Source organism: Rhinopithecus bieti, unplaced genomic scaffold (genome assembly GCF_001698545.2).
Source record: "Rhinopithecus bieti isolate Rb0 unplaced genomic scaffold, ASM169854v2 scaffold_52076, whole genome shotgun sequence".
NCBI lineage: Eukaryota > Metazoa > Chordata > Mammalia > Primates > Cercopithecidae > Rhinopithecus > Rhinopithecus bieti.
Genome location: NW_016820245.1, coordinates 690 through 13,389, shown reverse-complemented (window position 1 = coordinate 13,389; position 12,700 = coordinate 690). Strand labels below are relative to the sequence as shown.

At 47.1% G+C, this 12,700-nt stretch overlaps 1 protein-coding gene across 1 annotated transcript in view; it reads left to right on the top strand.

The window, feature by feature from the left end:
• The window catches only part of LOC108520346 (GON-4-like protein), a 43,620-nt gene extending 32,827 nt beyond the window's left edge, over positions 1 to 10,793 (top strand). Inside the window, exon 6 of the mRNA XM_017859687.1 lies at positions 10,442 to 10,793. Within this exon, the coding sequence (XP_017715176.1) occupies positions 10,442 to 10,711 (270 nt within the window). The 3' untranslated portion in view covers positions 10,712 to 10,793. The remainder of the gene's footprint in view (positions 1 to 10,441) is intronic.
• The last annotated feature ends 1,907 nt before the right edge of the window (positions 10,794 to 12,700 follow it).

Below are 12,700 nucleotides of genomic sequence, written 5' to 3'. Positions count from 1 at the left end.
ATGATCCTATTATCCTGCCACTTCCCTTTTTCTAAGATGGTAAAGATAATGATCAATAAATACTGAGAGAACACAGAGACCCGTGCCGGCGTGGGTCCTCTGTATGCTGAGCTCCGGTCCCCTGGGCCCACTTTTTCTTTCTCTATACTTTGTCTCTGTGTGTCATTTCTTTTCTCAAGTCTCTCGTTCCACCTAACGAGTGAGGAGTGGAAAAATACTGAATATCAGAGGTCAGAAAAGTCAGGAAAATCCCCTTAATGCTAAAACAACAAGGTTATCTGGAAAGTCCCTAGCAGGGCAAGCAGCCGTTTGTGGTTTGGTCAAAGGGCGGGAACGAATGAACTGACTAATGTTTAACTTTAAATGTCAGCCAATTGTAAACCTACAACTGTAAAAATCCCCAGTGACTCTGTAACTTGCTGTAACTTGTTTGTGTCTGACTATAAAAGACGGCTGAACACCGAGCTCGGGGTCTCTCCCTAGGATCTGATACCTAGCTGGAGGGAACCGAGTTCGAACTCGAAATAAAGCGATCCCTGCCGCTTGGCTTTGTCTCTGGACTCTGGTGGTTGCTTTCGGGTCATCGCGGGTCTGGGCATTACACGAGAAACGCCCACAGATGTGGAGGGGCAGGCAACCCCTTTAATGCAGGTCAGATACTAGGCTTGCTGAATGTTTAAAGGTTGTAAACTGCTTCTTTGGCCTTTAAACTTGCCTGCTTTACAATTGGTAAGACCTGGGGACGTATGGAAGTAACCATTCCCCTAACTATGCTGGAAGGAGTCAGACTTTATCTGCACCTAACACATAATTAAAACAACTTTACCAGGTTTTACGTTCAAGTTTAAAATTGCCAAGAGTTACCATTATAACATGTAATTTAGACTACTGAAAATAGATTTACATGCAAGTTGTGCAAAAACAGTAAAATGTCTTTTTAGTCAAAGATTATAAGAAGTCCTGATGTACATTTTGCCTAGGGATAAAGGATTGTCTTAAATTAGATAAAATAAAGCAAAAAGTTTAAGCAAATGTGGAAAGATGGTAAAAATCTTCCAAAAGGAAACTGCGAACATATTGACTAAATTCAAAAGGGATTTTCTGAAAATGGAGCATTGAAATAAAAGCACATGGCCACGCATGGTGGCTCACACCTGTAATCCCAGCACTTTGGGGGGCAAAGGCGGGTGGATCACCTGAGGTTGGGAGTTCAAGACCAACCTGACAAGCATAGAGAAACCCCATCTCTACTAAAAATACAAAAAATTAGGCGGGTGCGGTTGCACATGCCTGTAATCCCAGCTATTCAGGAGGCTGAGGCAGGAGAATCGCTTTAACCCTGTAGGCGGAGGATGTGGTGAGCCTAGATCATGCCATTGCACTCCAGCCTGGGCAACAAGAGTGAAACTCTGTCTCAAAAAAGAAAAAAAAAAAAAGCACAAAGTTTTCTTAATATGCTACTCTCGTCTTTAGCAAGATTTGTAAAGGGTTATGAAAGGTTCATGAAAATCTTACCCCATGGTCAAACTGATTAAGACTGAATAGAATTGGGCAACCCTTGGCCAGGCGCAGTGGCTCACACCTGTAATCCCAACACATTGGGAGGCCAAGGCGGGCAGATCACGAGGTCAGGAGATTGAGACCATCCTGGTTAACACAGTGAAACCCCGTCTCTACTAAAAATACAAAAAATTAGCAGGGTGTGGTGGCAGGCACCTGTAGTCCCAGTTACTTGGGAGGCTGAGGCTGGAAAATGGCATGAACCCAGGAGGCAGAGCTTGCAGTGAACCTAGATCGCGCCACTGCACTCCATCCAGCCTAGACAACAGAGTGAGACTCCATCTCAAAAAAAAAAAAGAAAAGAATTGGGCAACCCTTCTGGGTCCCCTTCCACTGTGTGGAAGCTATACTTTCGCTTTCACTTTCACTTTAATAAATCTTGCCATCACACACTCTTTGGGTCCGCGTGTTTCTCTGATGGAGCTGTAACACTCACCGCTGCAGTCCATGGCTTCATTCCTTGAAACCCGTGAAACCACGAACCCTTCAATTGAGAAAAGACCTTTGATTAGGAGAAGACTTTGCGTCTCATTCCCAGGGACCCATCCAGGTTTTCTCCAAAGCAGTAACATTGGACCCCTTTTGCTTGCTATTCTGTTCTATCTTCTTGCTAGAAATCGGAGGAAAACACCAGGCACCTGTCAGCCATTTAAATGTGACAAGCGGCCATGCACAGTCACTCACGCCTGTAATCCCAGCGCTTTGGGAGGCCGAGGCGGGTGGATCATGAGGTCAGGAGATCGAGACCATCCTGCCTAACACAGTGAAACTCCGTCTCCTAAAAATACAAAAAAATTAGCTGGGCGTGGTGGCGGGCACCTGTAGGTACTCGGGAGGCTGAGGCAGGAGATTGGCGGGAACCTGGGAGGCGGAGCTTGCAGTGAGTCAAGATTGCACCAGGTACTCCAGCCTGGGCAACAGAGCGAGAGTCTGTCTCAAACAAAAAAAAAGTGACAAGTGCAGCCACCAGACTTAAGACATGGGTGTGAGGCTTTCTGGGAAAGGGCTCTCTAACGACCCCTGGCCCTCTGGGCTGGGAGCGCTGGTTTGCCTGGAACCAGGTTCACCTTTCTCTACCTTTCCTGGGAAAAGCCGAGGGCTGGCTAGAGGCAGAAAACTGTTGTCCCAAACTCCTGGCACTGACCCAGACGACATCATGGCACGGCGAGAAGCCTCTACTGCACAGCCACCCATGCGTGCATTCCCTGCCTTTTCTGATCCATGCCTCCTGGATCCTAATGTTTTCAGAGAAGACTTTCTTGAGGCCCTGTCCTTTAGGATCTTTCCTACCCCTGAGTCTAAGAATCTTTTGGCTAAGAGCCTAAGTCGAGTGGGGAGGTAATCCAAAGACCTTTGCCCACGGTGCCCCCAGGCTTATTCTTATGCAAATGGGTATCAATATACTTATATGGGACCTGTCCCTCATAACCTGTACCCTAGGCACTATCTGGAAGATCAAAGGCAGCAAGAGTGAAACTCCATCTCAAAAAAAAAGAGAAGAAGAAAAAGATTTAAAAAAAGCACAACAAGGTTTTCTTAAGATGTTGCTCTCCTCTTTAGCAAGATTTGTAAAAGGTTATGAAAGGTTCATGAAAATCTCACCTCATGGTCAAACTGATTAAGATTGAATAGAATTGGGCAACCCTTGGCCGGGCATGGTGGCTCATGCCTGTAATCCCAGCACTTTGGGAGGCCAAGGTAGGCGGATCACGAGGTCAGGATCTGTATATAATACCATCCTACAGCTAGATCTCTTTTGTAAACAAGAGGGCAAATGGAGGCCGGGCACAGTGGCTCAAGCCTGTAATCCCAGCACTTTGGGAGGCCGAGACGGGCGGATCACGAGGTCAGGAGATCGAGACCATCCTGGCTAACACAGTGAAACCCCGTCTCTACTAAAATACAAAAAATTAGCCAGGCGAAGTGGCGGGCGCCTGTGGTCCCAGCTACTCGGGAGGCTGAGGCAGGAGAATGGCGTGAACCCGGGAGGCGGAGCTTGCAGTGAGCTGAGATTTGGCCACTGTACTCTAGCCTGGGTGACAGAGAAAGCCCCCCTCCAAAAAAAAAAAAAAAAAAAAAAGAGGGCAAATGGAGTGAAGTGCCACATGTACAGGTTTTTTTCTCACTAAGGGATAACCCACAATTATGTAAAAAATGTAATTTACATCCTACTGGGGGGTCCTCAAAGCCTATTCCCATACCCAGGTCTCCCCATGGCTCCCTGTCCCACTAGTAAGGACTCTCCTTTGGCCCTATTGACCCAAAAGGAGCCAGACAAAAAGATGGCCAAGGAACCAAAAGGCACCAATGGCCCTTGATTGTGCCCCTCCAAGCCGTGGGAGGAGGAGACTTTGGCTCAGCATGAGTACATGTCCCCTTCTCCCTCTCAGGCTTAAAACAGATCAAACTGGACCTAGGAAAATTCTCAGATAATCCTGATGGATACATAGACGTCTTATAGGGATTAGGACAATCTTTTGATTTAGCATGGAGAGATATTATGTTGTTGTTAGGTCAAACATTAACTACCAACAAAAAAGAGTCTGCCTTAGCTGCAGTCTGGGAGTTTGGGGATCTCTGGTACCTAAGACAGGTAAATGATAAAATGACATCAGCAGAAAGGGAACAATTCACCACAGACCAACAGGTAGTTCCCAGTGTGGATCCCCACTGGGACCTCGATTTGGAGCATGGAGACTGGAGTCACAGGCATTTATTGACTTGTATACTAGAGGGATTAAGAAAGACCAGAAAAAAGCCAATGAATTACTCAGTGATGTCCACCATAACTCAGGGAAAGGAAGAAAACCCTACAGCATTTTTAGAGAGGCTAAGGGAGGCATTAAGAAAGCATACCTCTTTGTCAACTGACTCTATTGAAGGCCAAATAATTTTAAAGGATAAATTTATCACTCAGTCAGCTGCAGACATTAGAAAAAAACTTTGAAAGTCTGTCCTGGGCCCCGAGCAAAATTCAGAAACTCTATTGACTTTGGCAACTTTGTTGTTTTATAATAGGGATCAGGAGGAGCAGGCTGAATGAGACTGACAAGACAAGAAAAAGGCTGCTGTCCTAGTCATGGCCCTCAGGCAGACGAACTTTAGTGGCTCTGAAAGAAAGAAAGGCTGGGCAGGCAACCTGCCTAACAGGGTTTGTTATTAGTGTGGCTTACAGGGTCACTTCAAAAAGGACTGCCCAAACAACAATAAGCTGTCCCTTTGTCCACGTCCCTTGTGCCAGGGAGATCACTGGAAGGCACACTGCCCCTGAGGGTGAACGTCCTCTGGGCCAGAGGCCACTACCAGATGGTCCAACAACAGGATTGAGGGTGCCCAGGGCAGGCACCAGCCCATGCCATCACCATCAAAGATCCCCAGGTAAGCTTTACCATTGAGGACCAGGAAACTGACTTCCTCCTGGACACTGGTGTGGCCTTCTCAGTTTTACTCTTCTGTCCCCGACAACTCTCCTCCAGGTCTTTCACCATCAAAGGGGTCCTAGGACAGCCAGTCACTAGGTATTTCTCCCGCCCCCTAAGTTGTGACTGGGGAACCTTATTTTTCTCATATGCTTTTCTTATCATGCCTGAGAGCCCTACTCCTTTACTAGGGAGGAACATATTAACTAAAGCAGGGGCCATCATATACTTGAATATAGGAGAAGGAATACCTGTTTGCTGACCTACTTAAGGAGGGAGTTAATCCTGAAGTCTGGGCAGAGGAAGAGCAATACAGACAAGCAAAAAATGCTTGTCCAGTTCAAGTTAAATTAAAGGATCCTACTTCCTTTCCTTATCAAATCCATACCCCTCTGACCAGAAGCCCAATAAGGGTTACAAAAGATTGTCAAAGACCTAAAAGCACAGAGATTAGTAAAACCATGCAACAGTCCAGGCAACACTCCCATTCTAGGGATACAAAAACCCAATGGACAACGGAGGTTAGTGCAAGACCTCAGAATTATCACTGAGGCAGTTGTTCCTCTGTATCCAGTGCCAAGACCAGCTCGGTCGGGGAGACCCTAACCCAGCAGTGCCAGAGGAATTAAAGACACACACACAGAAATATAGAGGTGTGAAGTGGGAATCAGGGGTCTGACAGCCTTCAGAGCTGAGAGCCCCAAACAGAGATTTACCCATGTATTTATTAACAGCAAGCCACTCATTAGCATTGTTTCTATAGATATTAAATTAACTAAAAGTATCCCTTATGGGAAGCGAAAGGATGGGCCAAATTAAAGGAATAGGTTGGGCTACTTAATTGCAGCAGGAGCATGTCCTTAACGCACAGATTGCTCATGCTATTGTTTGTGGCTTAAGAAGGCCTTTAAGTGGTTTTCTGCCCTGGGCGGGCCAGGTGTTCCTTACCCTCCTTCTGATAAACCCACAACCTTCCAGTGTGGGCTTTATGGCCATCATGAACATGTCACAGTGCTGCAGAGATTTTGTTTATGGCCAGTTTACGGCCAGATTTTGGGAGGCTTGTTTCCAATAATCCAGTTGTACCTAATCCTTATACTCCACTCTCCCAGATAATAGAGGAAGCAGAATGGTTTAAAGTTCTAGATCTTATGAACGCTTTCTTCTGCATCCCTCTGCATCCTAACTTGCAATTTTTATTTGCCTTTAAAGATCTATCAAAAATTTGCCTTTAAAGATCTGTCATCTCAGCATACCTCGACTGTCCTGCCATTCATTTTTGGGGCTGAGATACTAGGAGGACTAGGAACTGTCATTGGAGGCTTTACCACCTACACCCAATTCTATTACTGTTGGGGAAAAGCGGAGTGTTGGGAAAAAAACTGAGGCAGGACTTGCATGCCTGACATAATGTAAAAGAGTCTTGGAACATGTCCCGGGTCCAGGGTCTAAAACCCCCCATGGCCTTTGGAACACCAAGCTCTGTGCCAAAGAGTGGAAAGCTGCCCTGCTGCACCACACTCTAAGCCCAGGGCATAAAACCCCTCGTGACTTGGATGGAATCCAGGGCTCATGGCATAAAACCCCTCATGGCCTCTGGAATGTGTCTAGACGTGCTGGCTCCTTGCTTCTAGCCCTCCCAGGCTCATAGATTGATTGTATCTTAAACTAGAAGAACATGTTCCCCATTATCTCAAGTAGCAGAACATGTTCCATATGCTTCAAAGAAAATGCGAAACCATCACAGCTGTAGATCATGTGCTTGATACACCGCTTTCTTTCAACCCCCACATCCTCACCACCTGCTTCTTTGTTTGATCACCAATAAATAGTGTGGGCTTCAAGAGCTCGGGGCCTTCACAGCCTCCATATTAGCATCGGCCCCCTAGTCCCACTTTTTGCACTCTTGTCTTGTCTCATTCCTTTGACTCCGCCAGACTTCATAGCCCCCATGGCCTGGTGTTGGGTCTGATCACCCCAATATATTACAAATTATCACAAGAGTTAAATGATGACATGGAACAAGTCACAGATTTGCTGGTCACCTTACAAAGCTAGCTTAACTCTTTGGCAGCAGTAGCCCTCCAAAATTGGAAAGCCTTAAATTTATTAACAGCTGAAAGAGGTGGGACCTGTCTTATTCTAGAAAAAGAGTGTTGCTATTTCATTAATCAATCCAGAATTGTCACCAAAAAGGTTAAGGAGCTTTGAGACCAGATACAGTGCTGGCCACAAGAGCTCCAAGACACAGGACCTTGGAATATTGTCAATCAATGGATGCCCTGGCTTCTCCCCTTCTTGGGACCCTTGGTGGCTATTGTGATGTTGCTTATCTTTGCACCCTGCATTTTTAACCTCCTTGTAAAATTTGTCTCTTCCGGAATAGAATCCATGAAACTGCAAATGATTCTATAAATGGAGCCCCAAATGACCACCACTAGCACCTACTATCGAGAACCCCCAGACTGACCCACCAACCTGTTCTCGCACCATGACACCAAAGACTCCCCTCCCGAGGAAGCCTCAACTGCAGAGCCCCTTCTATGCCCCAGGTCAGCAGGAAGTAGCTAGAATGATTGTCGCCCAACTTCCCAATAGCACTTGGGCTTTCCTTTTGAGAGGCGAGACTGAGGGACTAAGTGGCTAAGTTGGCTGCACTTCCTGTGTCAATAGGGACTTCCCTAAGGGAACTTTCTCCTAAGCCAAAATAAGTCATAGCTGCAAGCTAAGGGATTGAACCTTCAACCAATCATACAGGGAGTTTAAGCTCTAGCTGCAGCCTGATGTTTTTAACCAATCACGCCTGCCAACCTACAAGCGCACAGAAAATAAGCTAATTCTATATAACATAAAGAGAAAAAGGGGAGGGGTCATAAGGTGATATAAGCATAAGACACCCAAGCCAAAAATGGCAACGCTTCCAGGTCCCCTTCCACCATGTGGAAGCTTTACTTTCACTTTCGCTTTCACTTTAATAAATCTTGCCAATGTAAAAGAAAAAAAAAAAAAAGTAAATAGAATTGTGTATAGGATTTCATTAAAATTGGGGTTAACATTAATAGCAAACTTATGGAAGGGTAAAATTTGGCTTTCTCTCTTGAACAGGATTTTTATGTAATAGTAAAGGCTAATCAAAGCATTTTGCTTTTTCAAATTTTTGAGTCATCCTTTTGGGCAAAACAAATGACTTACGGTAATCTGAAATTCTATTTCATAATATCAAGAGTTTTAAACCTGTAAGGACCAGTCACAGTGGCTCACGTCTGTAATCCCAGGACTTTGGGAGGCTGAGGCAGGTGGACCACTTGAGGTCAGGAGTTCAAGACCAGTTTGGCCAACATGGTGAAACCCCATCTCTACTAAAATTACAAACTTAGCTGAGTGTGTTGGAGCATGCCTGTAATCCCAGTTACTCAGGAGGCTGAGGCAGAAGAATCACTTGAACCCAGTGGAGGTTGCAGTGAGCCAAGACTGTGCCACTGCACTCCAGGCTGGGCGACAGAGTGAGACTCTGTCTCAGAAAAAAAAAAAAAAAGACATAATTAATTACATCAGCGTGGTGGTGGGTGCCTGTAATCCCAGCCACTTGGGAGGCCAAGGCAGGAGAATTGCTTGAACCCGGGAGGTGGGGGTTGCAGTGAGCTGAGATCAGCTCCATCTCAAAATAAAAAACAAAAAAATAGGCCAGGCACAGTGGTTGATGCCTGTAATCCCAGCATTTTGGAAGGCCAAGGTGGGTGGATAAGCTGAGGTCAGGAGTTCGAGACCAGCCTGGCCAACATGGCAAAACCCTGTCTCTACTAAAAATACAAAAACTAGCCAGGCATGGTTGTGTGTGCCTGTAATCCCAGCTACTAGCGGGGCTCAGGCAGGAGAATCGCTTGAGCTGGAGAGGCGGAGGTTGCAGTGAGCGAAGATCGTGCCACTGCACCCCAGCCTGGGCGACAGAGTGAGAGTCCATCTCAAAAAAATAAATAAAATAAAAAATAACAAAACAAAAATAAAGAGATTATGTCAGCCAGGTATTTTGGCTCACACCTGTAATCCCAGCATTTTGGGAGGCCAAGGCCGATGGATGGCTTCAGCTCAGGGTTTCAAGTCCAGCCTGGACAACATAGCAAAACCTCACCTCTACAAAAAATAAAAAGATTAGCTGAGTGTGGGGGTGGACACCTGTGGTCCCAGCTACTTGGGAGGCTGAGGTGGGAGGACTGCTTGAGCCTGGGAGGTTGAGGCTTCACTGAGCCACGATTGCTCCACTAACATTCCAGCCCAGGTGACAAGCTCAAGACCTTGTCCCCTCCCCCACTCCAAAAAAAAGAGAGACAATGTCTCAGCCATGCACAGTGGCTCACACCTGTAATCCCAGCACTTCAGGAGGCTGAGGTGGGAGAATCCCTTGTAGTCAGGAGTTTGAGACTAGCCTGGGCAATACAGGTCCCAGGGATCCTCCTGACTCAGCCTCCCAAACAGCTAGGGCTGCAGGAGCACACCATGACATCTGCCTAATTTTTAGGTTTTTTTGTAGAGATGGAGTCTCACTATGTTGCCCAGGCTGGTCTTGAACTCTTGGCTTTTTTTTTTTTTTTTTTAGATGTAGTCTTCCATTCTCACCCAGCCTAAAGTGCAGTGGTGCAATCTCAGCTCACTGCAACCGGCACCTCCCGGGTTCAAGTGATTCTCCTGCCCTAGCCTCCTCAGTAGCTGGGATTACAGGCGCCTGCCACCGCGCCCAGCTAATTTTTTTTTTTTTTTTTTTTTTTTTTTTTTTTTTTTTGAGACGGAGTCTCGCTCTGTCGCCCAGGCTGGAGTGCAGTGGCCGGATCTTGGCTCACTGCAAGCTCCGCCTCCCGGGTTCACGCCATTCTCCTGCCTCAGCCTCCCCAGTAGCTGGGACTACAGGCGCCCGCCACCTCGCCCGGCTAGTTTTTTTTTTTGTATTTTTTAGTAGAGACGGGGTTTCACCTTGTTAGCCAGGATGGTCTCGATCTCCTGACCTCGTGATCCGCCCGTCTCGGCCTCCCAAAGTGCTCTGATTACAGGCATGAGCCACCGCACCCACCCAAACTCCTGGCTTTAAACGATCCTCCTGCCTTGGCCTCCCAAGTGGTGGGATTACAGGCATAAGCCACCTTGCAAGGCCTGAAAATTCTTTTTAATGTAAGCTCTAAAGTAGTACATGAGTTTGGGTGTCTCATTTCACATCCATAATACAGCAAACAACATGAAATATATACATCTCTTGAAGCTGTTACTCACATCTTAATTGCTTTGGGTGGCTACCCACCAGTGGCCCAAGGTGGATGGAGGTTAGGGTTTTAAATTAGATCTCATAATTGTAAACTAGAATTTTAAACCAATCATCTCTCGTGTCCTGGTCCACTAGTTCTTATCCTTAGAACCCTCAAGTCCTGCTCTAGCTGTATTGTGACACCTCTTTTGCCCACTTTCCACTCTGGTAGTTTGAGGAGCAGCAGGCTTTTGAGAAGAGCCGCAAGTTCCTTCAGCAGCTGGAGATTTGCTTTGCAGAGAACCCCTCACACCACCAGAAGATTATCAAGGTCCTCCAGGGCTGTGCAGACTGCCTTCCCCAGGAGATCACTGAGGTATTCTTTCCTGTCCTGCTTTCTTCCTGTTGTCTTCTGGGCCTTAGACCTTTCCCTTGTCTCTTTCCCCAACCTACTCCATACCTTTTTGCCTCTGGAGTGTCATGGGCTTCCTGGAGGAGATGAACAAGGCAAGGACTTTTTAGGCTTACCCAAAGCATAAAGCACTGGGGTAGGGAGGGATTGCTACCTGAAACCAGAGCCTGTCTGATCTTCACAGGTTCAGGAATGCCATGGATGTCCTGGAAGGGATGCTCAAGGAAGGAGGTTCTGGGACCTGGGAAGGGCGTTACGTCCTTGCTGTGCTTGGGGTAGTGCCCTAGCTGGAGATCAGTAGGGTGGAATGGATAGTGGAATCATTAGGAGTCATATCTAGTATTAGTACCCTTCCCCTGGCCGGACATGGTGGCTCACACCTATAATCTAAACACTTTGGGAGGCCGAGGCAGGCAGATCACCTGAGGTTGGGAGTTGGACACCAGCCTGAACAACATGGAGAAACCCCGTTTCTACTGAAAATACAAAATTAGCTGGGCGTGGCAGCGCATGCCTGTAATCCCAGCTACGCAGGAGGCTGAAGCAGGAAAATCGCTTGAACCTGGGAGGCGGAGGTTGCGGTGAGTGGAGATTGCACCATTGCACTCCAGCCTGGGCAACATAAGCGAAACTCCATCTCAAAAAATCAGTCAATCAAAATAAAATATTTGGAGCAGTAGCTGGGCAAAGGGGCACTCAGGAGGCTCATGCCAGATCATTACTTGAGCCCAGGAGTCTGAGGATATAGTGTACCACTACGGTCATGCCTGTGTAAATAGCCACTGCACTCCAACCTGAGCAAGATAATCTCTGTTATCTGTGAGACCTTGTCTCTCTCTTTTTTTATTTTTGAGATGGAGTCTCACTTTTGTCCAGCCTGGAGTGCAGTGGCACAATCTCAGCTCACTGTAACCTCTGCCTCCTGGGTTCAAGTAATTCTTGTGCCTTAGCTTCCCAAGTAACTGAGACTACAGGTCCCAGCCACAACATTACACTAATTTTTGTATTTTTAGTAGAGATGGGGTTTCACCATGGTGGCTAGGCTAGTCTGGAATCCCTGACCTCAAGTGATCCCCGCCCTCGGTCTCCAAAGTACTGGGATTACAGGTGTGAGCCACCACACCTGGCCTCTGTTTTTGTTGTTGTTGTTTTGAGACAGGGTCTCGCTATGTTGCCCAGGCTGATCTTGAACCCTTGGGCTCAAATGATCCTCACACCTCAGCCTCCCAAGTAGCTGGGTTTACAGGCATGTACCACTGCACCCAATTGAAACCCTGTCTCTTAAAAAAACAAAATTGTTGACTGGGCGCGGTGGCTCATGCCTGTAATCCCAGCACTTTGGGAGGCCGACACAGGCAGATCACGAGGTCAGGAGATCGAGACCATCCTGGCTAACACGGTGAAACCCTATCTCTACTAAAAATACAAAAAATTAGCCGTGCGTGGTGGCGGGTGCCTGTAGTCCCAGCTACTCAGGAGGCTGAGGCAGAATGGCATGAACCCGGGAGGCGGAGCTTGTAGTGAGCTGAGATGGCGCCACTGCTCTCCAGTCTGGGCAACAGAGCAAGACTCTGTCTCAAAAAAAAAAAAAAAGGCTGAAGTCCATGTAAATCCCAGCACTTTGGTAGGCAGAGGACCAGGCGGATCACCGAGGTCAGGAGATCGAGACGTCCATTGGCTTAACACTCGCGTCTGGCAAAATTCGACCGTCTCTGCTAAAAATACAAATAATCTAGCACTCTGGGGCTCGAGGTGAGCGGGCGCTCCGTGGATGACCAGCTCACTCTCGAGCTGAGGTGAGGCATGCGAGATGGCGTAAACCCAGGGAGACCAGATGGTGAGTGAGGATGCTGGCCTAACTGCATATTCCTCCATAGACGTCCGGCCAATACATTGAAGGACAAGGACTCCGCCTCAAAAAAAAAAAAAAAAAAAAAAAAAAAAAAAAAAATTGTTGGAGCAGACATGCATGTGGGTTGACTTGGTGAGCATCAGGCAGGGTTTCTTCCTTTGGTGTGCCCCGAAGATATCGGCGGTCAGGACACCTTTGACCCAGAAGACCATCTCTGCAGGTCTGTG